The sequence below is a fragment of the Centroberyx gerrardi genome, chromosome 12, assembly GCF_048128805.1.
Source record: "Centroberyx gerrardi isolate f3 chromosome 12, fCenGer3.hap1.cur.20231027, whole genome shotgun sequence".
Classification (NCBI taxonomy): domain Eukaryota; kingdom Metazoa; phylum Chordata; class Actinopteri; order Beryciformes; family Berycidae; genus Centroberyx; species Centroberyx gerrardi.
In genome coordinates this window covers 13,572,865-13,583,071 of record NC_136008.1, presented here as the reverse complement: position 1 = coordinate 13,583,071, position 10,207 = coordinate 13,572,865, and the positions used below count along the sequence as shown (strand labels likewise).

The 10,207-nt window shown below is 46.2% G+C and overlaps 1 protein-coding gene across 1 annotated transcript in view; it reads left to right on the top strand.

Annotated features, from left to right (window-relative positions):
- The window catches only part of efna1b (ephrin-A1b), a 12,381-nt gene extending 2,576 nt beyond the window's left edge, over positions 1 to 9,805 (top strand). Inside the window, exons 2-4 of the mRNA XM_071911208.2 lie at positions 7,422 to 7,717; positions 7,825 to 8,013; positions 8,145 to 9,805. Coding sequence (XP_071767309.2) covers positions 7,422 to 7,717; positions 7,825 to 8,013; positions 8,145 to 8,266 — 607 coding nt within the window. The 3' untranslated portion in view covers positions 8,267 to 9,805. The remainder of the gene's footprint in view (positions 1 to 7,421; positions 7,718 to 7,824; positions 8,014 to 8,144) is intronic.
- The last annotated feature ends 402 nt before the right edge of the window (positions 9,806 to 10,207 follow it).

Genomic DNA, 10,207 nt, shown 5'->3' with positions numbered 1-10,207 from the left:
TAATTGATGCTAATTGATTCTTGGTCTGATTGTGAGCAGTGATTTGTCTTAGGTAGAGGACAGTGCCCAGATGGTAGCAGCCTGTCCATTCATGGTGGGGAGTAGACAGTAGGGAGGTGTGTATCTTTCTGTACACGTCCACTCCTGTGTGTGTGTGTGTGTGTGGGTGTGTGTGTGTTTTTCACCGACTCTGTCAGTGTGACTTAATGATTATGGCTTAATCCGTGGCCTCAGCCCTGTAGGGATTTGACACTGAGTGGTTGTTTGTGTGTGTGGGTGTGTGTGTGTGTACGTGCGCATGTGAGTACAGTTTTCCGTCTGCTACATGACAGGTGGACAGGCATGTTTTTCTCAGTCTGGTCCAGTCTTGTTTTTACACTACGTGCCTCTGCCTGTGTCTGCTTACATGTGTGTGTTTGTGTGAGAGAGAGCTGTGAACTTGCGCTGCCCTTTAACCAGCAGCTTAATCACTAGTTTTGGCAAATTTCCTTGTTACTGGAAGTGATTTTATTTTTGTTGTGAACTGAGAGGACGTGATTGTGTATGTGTGTGTGTGTGTGTGTGTTGCAAGAGCTTCAGCGTCACAGCGAAGTGGGGAGTGGCTATTACCGTAGGCAGCATTACCGAGACCTGATAAATGTGTGACTCACACATACACACACTTGGGGGCAAGAGGGAGGACTTGTATGTTAATATTAGCTACAGCCAGCATTCCACCCCCATGTTACTATACTCAACTCTGTCAGCTGTATGTGTGTGTGTGTGTGTGTGTGTGTGTGTGTGTGTGTGTCCCTCCCTCTGTCTGTACCTGTCTGTTCCTCTCTCCATCTCCACTCCCTCTCCTCTCCTTAACAGCTGGGTCTCCTCCTAGACTGGCCAGTCGCCCCAAGCCTCGCTCTCTCTCCTTCCCTCTGTCTCTCTCTCTTTTGCTTTTTCGCTCCCTCTCTCTCTCTATTTACTGATGCAAGTGAATTCAATGTCTCCTCTTTTCTGTGCAGATAGAAGGCTATTAACAGAGTAGTCCCACTGCCTTTTATATCCTTTATCTCTATCTGTGTTATCCGGCTGCTCTCATCCATCTCCCATTCAGTAGGTTTGTTTCCCATGCGCCTCGTCTCTGTACAAATATCTCTATCAGGAGTTGGGTGTAATGTAATATTCTGTTTATCTCTGTCTGTGTCTGACTCCGTCTGCCCTGCTGTTATTGAGGTGGCTGGGCCTGCCTGAGCACGCACAGACGGCGTGGAGGATGGGTTTGGGGTGACGGTGCTGTCTCTCCCCCACCTGCCCCCAACCCCCCACCCTCTACCCTCTTCATTTTATACATTTCTTTCTTTCCCCTGTCTCCCTCCATCCCGTTCCACTCGTGATTTACCCCTCCCTGACTCGTGTCCCTTCTGGTTGCTGGCCTCTAATCTCACTAGAATGAGAACACACACACACTAACATAGATTACAGACGGCTCGTAATCTGACCGTCTCACCCATAGACACAAAAACCGTTATCCCACTGGCTTGGTTCTATATATATTTATGCTACTGTGATCCCGTGGCATAACTCTCCTCTGCTGCCTTCAGCTGTATCCTTTATGTCTATATGTGCGTATGCGTGTATGTGTGTATGTGTGTGTGTGGGTGGGTGAGCCATTGTGATATACATATTTGCTAGACTGTAAACCTGTAGCTGTTACGGCAGGATCATACCCACCATAATCTCCCAGATGGAATTCATCCTGCATCAGAACAATCAATTACAAGCACCATAGGACATCTCCATTTAGCTCGCTATAAAGCCTGTTTTTCTGCCCATTCAATCACATCGGATGGCTTTGTGTGTATTTCCTGCTGACATAACTGCTCCCCTTACCTAACGCACTTAAAAACCTACGTGCATACCTTCACGCATGGCAGCACACGCCACAGCTTGAGAATCATGGGGATTACGTCCAGTACAGTTTGTGAACTAATACTTTCTGCTTTCTAATTTCTATATTTCAGGGCCACACCTCTCCTCCTCCCCCCCCCCTCCTCGCTCTGTCCCTGTACCCCTGTTTTCTCTCAGCTCTTCCTCTCGCCACCTTATCTGCGGTCCAGACTTCCTCCCCCCCCTTCCTCCCTCCTCCCTCCCCCCTCTCTCTCGGTCAGTCCCCCCTCTTTCTCACAGACCTTCCTCTGTTTGCCCCAGTAGTTTTCCACAGAGGACAGAGCGCCTCTGAGCCTCGCTCCGCTAACATTAGAGAGGCCTGCTTTTGCCCAACATTATCATAGTATGTGTGGGTATGCATGTGTGTGTGTGTGTGTGTGTGTGTGTGTACTCTGCTCATTCATAGCATTTCAGGCATACCTTGGCATTGCTGTCCTCTCGTAGCTCACCATCGCCCCCTTAAGGGCAAAATGGGTAACGGCTGTGGGTCAGATGGGCTACTGCTCAAGTATTTGAGAATTGTTTTGATTTTTAGTTTTTAATTCAAAACTTGTTTCAGAAAAAGAAGAAGAACTAATTTGAATCTTCCTTTTAAATTCAAGCTATTCTCAGAAATGACTGAACTTGTCCTCTCTCCCAGGCAGACGGACAGACAGACTCAGGCACACATATTAACTCTCTGTGACCCCCAGCATACTAGCATATTAAACCAAGCATGATACCATTTGGCCTTTTTCTATTCATGGCAGACAGAATGGGAGGCTGCGAAAAGGGGACGGGGTGAAAAGATTTGGGGGTCAGAGAGGCGAGGGGTGTGGGTGTGGGTGGGGGGTGCAGGCCGGGTGACAGAGGGGTGAACTGGAGAAAGGGATTTGTGTTGAGAAATTAGCCTGGATGAAGAGCTCCGGTATATTATGTCAGCGTTAAGAGACAAGGGCAAAATAGAGAGTAGAGCGGGACGGAGGGAGAGGGGGGAAGGGTTCATTCTGGAAGGATAAAGGAGGGACAGACGGAGGGAGGAGAGAGGGGACAGTGATGGATGAAGGGAGGGGAGAAATTTGGAATTGAATGAGTGAGAAACGGCAGTGTTGACATTTTTAAAAGCTCTCAAATCCTGCTAAGGCCGGTGGCATTCTCACTGTCTCAGCTATCACATGCATGCTCACATACATACACATGCCGACACACACACACACACACACACACACACACACACACACACACACACACACACACACACACACACACACATTTGCAAACTGAGTGCTACTGGGAACTCCAGAGTTGTGTGCTGCAGTGATAATCCTGCTAGGGACATTCAGCTCCTTGTGTTATTGCCTAGTGGAGGAAGACAGGTAGAATTCCCACTGCACCGATCTTCTCATTGGAAGACAATGAAATGGAGAGAGAGAGTGAAGGCAGATTACAATGGAGGCTAATATAGATAGACTTTTAAGTGTATATATTAGATCAGCTCTATTAGAGTAGCCCACTAGTGAGCAGCTAAAGCCATTATTACTGCTGACAGCTCCTCAGCCTGTGTGAAAGGAGGTGTGAATCTGCCATACCACAGCAAATTAATGGGGTATTAAGTGTACACCTCAAAGCAAGAGTGTGTGAGAGTGTGAATGGAGAAATTTGATGAGTGTGTCATGTGAGAACGCAATAAACCGTCCAAACCAAAACCCCCCGTCGTGACATTCCAGTGTTTGCACACACTCACTGCTGATTACCTGCGGAGCAAATGGTGGAGGAATGCATCTGTTTAGTGTTTCAGTGGCGCTGACTCGCTGTGTGTGTGTGTGTGTGTGTCTTTGTAACAAATCTCTGCATTGCTGAGTAAGTGGGAGTGTGTGTGAGAAGTTGCGACCCTGAACTCTAACCCCTCGACCCGGCTGACAGTTGGAAACTCTCCCCAGAGAGACGCAGTGAAAGACAGAGTTCCTGTGTCAGTTCCTTCAACAAAACCACTGACAGCTCAGGGGACAAATGGAGGGATAGCAGCGTTGTCAGGGAGAAGGGAAGGAAAAGGAAGGAGGGATGGCAGAAGTAAAGAAAGGGAAAAGGGAAAGGAGGTGATAAAGTAGAACAAGGACAATGGCAAAACTTCAAAGCCCCAGTGAGGAGAACCGAGTGTTGAACAACTCACCTACTGTCATAACCACTAGCACTAACCGTCTTACACCCTTATAACACACACACACACACACACACACACACACTGGCCACTGACGTAATAGCTACAGTAGCTCAGCAGTGAGAAATGACCTGTTCACGGGAGAGAGGAAGAAAGACTACAGTCACCTTCAACCCTCTCTGTTTACCCACACTTCAGTGTCTCTCTCACATGCAAACACACACACACACACACACACACACAAACACACAAGAGGCTCCAGTAGGCCTTGATAAACAGATGTGCTCACTGAGCCTGGGGCATGAGACGCCCTGAATAAGGGTCTTCAGAGAGTCTTCTCTCCCATGCAAACACCAAACACAGACACACACACACACGGGAAGAAGCAATGTGAAAAGTGGGGTGGTAGAGTTTTTTTCTTTGCAACAATGCGCACACAGACACACACACACCTGGCTCTCTCACATACGGGATAGCTATCACATTAATGCGACTCTCACTCTCCCGAGAACTGTCAGTCAGAGAGGAAGGACGAGGCAGAGAAAGACGAGACTCTCCAGCAGCAGAGAGCTTTGATGAGCGAGACATAAAGATACAGAGCGTGAGGAGGATGGAGAGAGAACAAGGTGGAACAGAGTGTGGGTTTGGGCTCTGGCTCGTTCAATAGGCATCAGCCGGGTGGATTTCTACCAATTTCCTTTGGCTGCAGTAGCACAGAGTTGGATAACACACATACAAACATGCACAAATCTCTATTAGTGAGTGGACAACTTGGAAGCTAATGTGAAAGCACTAAAAATACTTGCACCAACACATCCGCGCATGCACAAGCACACACACACACACACACACACACACACAGAGCAGTGAAAGCTCCAGAGGGGGTAAGGTACAGGGGTTGAAGGGGCCCTGTAGCCTTCAGGCTTTCTGTCTTTGGGGAGGGAAGGGTATAATTACACCCCATTCATTCCCCCTCCCCTCCTTTTCTAGAGAACACATTGGCCCCAGACCCCTAACAGCTTTTAATTAGCCAGACCAATGGAGAGGAGCAGGCGGAGGGGGGGAAGGGGGGAAATGAGGAGGTGAAGAGAAGGATAAAGGGAGAGTTTTCTTAAAAGCATGACTGTGAGCTGTGAATGAGATTAGCAACAGAATCTATTTGTTTTGTTGGCTTTTGGCAAGCCTGTATTTTCATGAGGGGGTAGGTTAGACCACTAACAAGGACGCAGTGTGCGGGGAAAAAGGTGTATTCCATACAATTTAAAAAAGACTCTTTACTTCAGAGAGAACCACTAAAGATCCCCAAACGTCTTGTTCTCTCCAACCTTGTTATTACTGGTCTCAAAGAAAACAGAGGAGAGAGGAACAAGATGAGAGAAAGAGATTGTTTGGCCAATTAAGCTGCTACAGATGTGAGTGTGTGTATTTGTCTCTTTTTTCTCTTTCACTCAAACACTCTCACACACACACACACACACACACACACACAAAGGCATGCACATGCACAGGATTGCACACTCACACAAACAAACGCTTACAAAGAAACATGCACCACAGTGTTTGCAGGCTAAATTGAGGATTTCAGCCTTGTTTGAGAGCACATTGATTGCAAGTGGAGAGAGGCAGAGGGTAATCTGCCTATTAGCCCTGGCTAAGAAGTGTAGAGTTGTGCTCAGCTAACAATGCATGTTTTGACAGGTAGGTTAGCGTTAACCGATACACACACACACACACACACATACAGAGGCAGGGAGGAGGGGTTGGAGGCCCATGTTTGGAGCCAGTGTGTCTGTGACTGAGCTAGGGGGTCCTAACAGGAGTCACAACAACAGGAGGGGGGTCAGAGCCACCTCGTCCCACGCTTTGATGCCGGGGCACACACTTACAGCATACATAAACAATAGTAGACACACAGTTAACACACTAGGGCCTGCGTTGTTCTCACTTACACTCTCTACAACACACCCACAGACACACATGCATAGGCCTATGCACACACACATGCGCACGCACAACTCTGCATGCAGTTATTCAATTTCAGCACAGATTGAATTTAGGGATTAGAGTTTGTTAACCCCTGAGGATGTAATCAGAGTAATATGCAAATATCAGTCTCATCAGCTCCAGGCCCTTGGCTGAACACACATGCTCACCGAGCAGCAGGAGTAGCAATGTGGCAGGCGGCCACACATCACATGTACCAGCTCAGCCTCAACTGCATCATGGTTACTCTAAAGGACAGATAAATGAGAAGTGAAATTTAATTTCAAGATACTGTATGAATTTTCACTCCTCAGCTACAAATTTTCACACAACTCAGTCCAACTGGCCGTTGGACTGTGCAGACTCTGTACTTGTTTTTCACAATGTCTGTGTACTTCATTAGGACACAGAGACAAACGAGCGTAGGAAGTGAGCGAAGAGGAGACAGGGGAGGCTTAAAAAGAACCATAAAACTAAATGAAGGGTAAAGATGAAAAGAGAGAAAGAGAGCGACTGTCTGTCTCCTGCCGCTCTGTCTCTCTCTTTGACGGAGTCAGGGAGAAAGAGAGACAGAGATACAGATAGACAGCAAATTAGGGCGAGGAGTCACAACAGTAACAACAGCAGTCACACCCATGGGCAAACCAACAGGTGCAGAGAGAGAAAGAAACTGGAAAACAGTTTGAAAAAGACAGGACAGAAAGAGTCAAATGGGTTGTACAGATGGAGAGAGAAGTGAAAGACTGACAGAGAGGGATGGAGGGGGTGAGCTGTCACTCAGAATCGTGTCTGCTTGTAGGCAGGTGGGCAGTGAAACTCAACCCTTAAAACAACATGGTAGCCCTGCTGAAGGGAAAATGAGCAAGGAGAGAAGGGTCTGTAAGTGAGATGGAGGGAGAGTTTATGAGATTCTAGGCGTGTTAATGGCGTGTTCTTGTCTGAAAACAAATTGAACAAGTCCAGCCTGACTGACCTCTTTCTAATTCTGTCACATAAAGACAGGTCTGCACAAGTCCCACACCAGAACACACCAACACAAACATTCTCACATGTTGTGTGGCTAACACCCCAGCAGCTGTAGCTGTGTGTAAAAACGTGTATTTGCGTGAGTAAGTCTGTTTTTCTGTTGCTCTGCATGTGTGTACATGTGATTAGCGCACGCTATCATAGATTCAGAGCTGCAGTCCTAACAGGTGTTGGGTCCAGGCTGCCAGCAGGCTTTGTGCCTCACTGGGTGTGTGTGCCGCACGTGTATAAAATCCTAACAGCTAACATCCACCTCTGTAATTGTTTAGTCATTTTGCAAAGAAACAATGTTTTCTTGCTCAAGGTGAGGACCTTTGTCAGTAACCACCTGTTTCTTCCTGTTTTCCTGTAGCTTTCTGTGGGATGAGTACACAGTGGAAGTGCGCATCAACGACTACCTGGATATCATCTGCCCCCACTACGCCCGTGGTGAGGTGCTGTCGCAGGACGCCGAGCGCTACGTGCTGTACATGGTGGAGAGGGAGGACTACGAGGTGTGTAAACCTCACTCCTTTGACCAGCTGCGTTGGGAGTGCTCCCGGCCCTTCGCCCAACACGCTCCTGAGAGGTTTTCCGAGAAGTTCCAGCGCTTCACCCCCTTCACCCTGGGCAAGGAGTTCCGCCAGGGAGAGAGCTACTACTATATCTGTAAGCATTTACTCCAGTATTAATAACAACACCTGCAGTCTTGACATCTTAAGGTGATACTAAGAAGGTTTCTTGTATTAAACAACTCATTCTCTGACTCTCACCAGCCAAGCCATTGCATCACCATGGCCAGGAGTGTCTGAGGCTGAGGGTGGATGTTGGCGGCCACAAAGGCTCTGGAAAGGCCAAGGCAGACAAAGCCAAGGCAGAGGAGATGGAGAAAACGGTGGATGGAGGAAAAGGAAAGTTTGCCACAACTGGAGGAGTGCACAACCCCTCTAATCGACTCCCAGCAGGTGAGGATTGTTCCAGAAAAATACACTTCAGCCTCTGAAAAGAGCTCACACAGAGTAGTTCAGCTGGGTCTATTGACCGGGCATGAGTGATGACATCAAATACTGACACCTCCTCCCCTCTCTGTCCTCAGATGACCCTGCTGTGATGGAGCCTAATGTCCAGAGGAGTATCGGCAGTTCAGGAGCGCAGCTGATCTCTTTCTCTCTCTTCTTCACCATGATCCCAGTCTTATTAGCCCTGATGCTGCACTAAGGCTGACTGGGATGGAGTGACACTGGTCGTCCCAGGCCGAGCCATAACAGAGACAATGCTAACCCAATGCTGGTCATTGGCACAATGAACACTCAGAGATTTTTTTATACAGATTTTTTATACGAGCATGGACAGAGCTGCCAGTGTGTGTTTGTGTGTTTGATGTGTTTTGTGTGTGTGAATATGGAAGTCGCTGGAATGTGGATCATTCCAAAGAAGAGGACCTACATTTTTTTTCTTATTTTATGACGATGGCAATTTCTCATTTAAGATACACTTTTTTTTTATCAACAAAACTGGAAACAAAGAGGTGAAAATAGCTAATGAATTAATACCAGATTTAAAAAATGACAAGAGGATAACAATTATTCTCGTTTTTTCTCAAGTTTCATACCATGGGTACAGCTGTGTGTTGTATTCCTGGCTTTGCTCATCTCAAATTGTCAATCTCATTGTTCCTCCTCTACATGTAGAGAAATTATTGATCCTATGTATTGGAAATGTTATGTACTGTAATGGTGGTATACTTTATGTAGGATTTTTGTCACGTTGTGTAGCACTCAGCTCTCGGTTATATTTAAGTCATTGTCTCAAAGCATCGCTGACATTCACTCTGTATGATGAAGACACACACATGCAAGCAGACACTTTCATTCACTCGTTGCATTTCTCGATGAACACCTCAGAAAATATCTGACATCACACATTTTTGAGTCACAAGACGATATGAGTGAACAAATTGTGATTGTGTTTTTATTGTTTCGCTTGTGTATGAAACTCACTTGTATGGTTTGCTTTGAACTGATGTTAGGGAATGATAGAAGAACAGGACAAGAGCAGTGGTTCTCAACCTTTTTGGCTTGTGACCCCATAAAGCAAAGCCGTGCCTACTCACAACCCCCATCACAGGCTGCATTATTCAGAGTGGTGAACAGTTCAACCAAAGAATAATTTTCCCTTTTCAGGTTGTTTTCATTTGATTATCAGAGGAGGCCTAGAGGCTCTAATATTCAGTATTTCACAAGAACAAAAAAAAATTGTATAATAGAAATATGATATTTTCCTATCCCATGAATCATCTTGTGACCCCCCCCAAAATTATCTTGCGACCCCCTGGAGGGTCCCGACCCCCAGGTTGAGAACCACTGATTAAGAGAGCAAAGCAGATAAAGAGAACTCTAAAGGTAAAAGGTGTTTTTGGTCGTATGTAGCCTGGGAGCTGAGCTTCTCCAATGATTATGGCCATTCACTCATTTCCACTGTCTTGACAGTATCATGGTACACTGGCTGGTATGGTGATGTTTGCAGATGTGAACACACTTGCACATGATAAAATAAAATATCAGATTGAAGGGACTCCCCACAATACAATTACAGTCATACTGTATAGCAATTTATTTGTTTCCTTGTTAAACACATTTGTGTCATTTTGTACATGTTTGTATGTAAATTTGTACATAGAGAAAATTATATGAAAAAAACTGTTCTGTTTAAAATGTGAAAAATCTTTAGTGAAATAAAAAAAAAATGGTGATGTAATAAAAATCATGGCTGATTTTCTTTTTTTATCAATTCTCGCCAAATATGAAAAAATGCATTGAATAACCTTTGGGCCTACTTTGGCCACAACTTGAGTTAAAATTCCACTGTAGCAGTCTGCTTGCGAATACATTATTGAGATTTTGATGGATGACACAATTTTTTGGCAAAGCTTTCCATCTCCCCCTTCTATGAAATCTCACCAACCCCCTCCAAATTTCCGCCCTCGGGTCTTTCCCAACCTCTGTTTTCTCATTCCCTCTTTTCTGCCCCCTCTGTCTTTCATCCCTGCTGACATGGTTTACCCTGGCTTAGACTTCACAGTCTGAAAACCAAACACGAGGGGCGAGAGGGGGATGATGAAGGAGGGCGAGAGCGGGAGAGCGTAGGGAGAGAGGACCC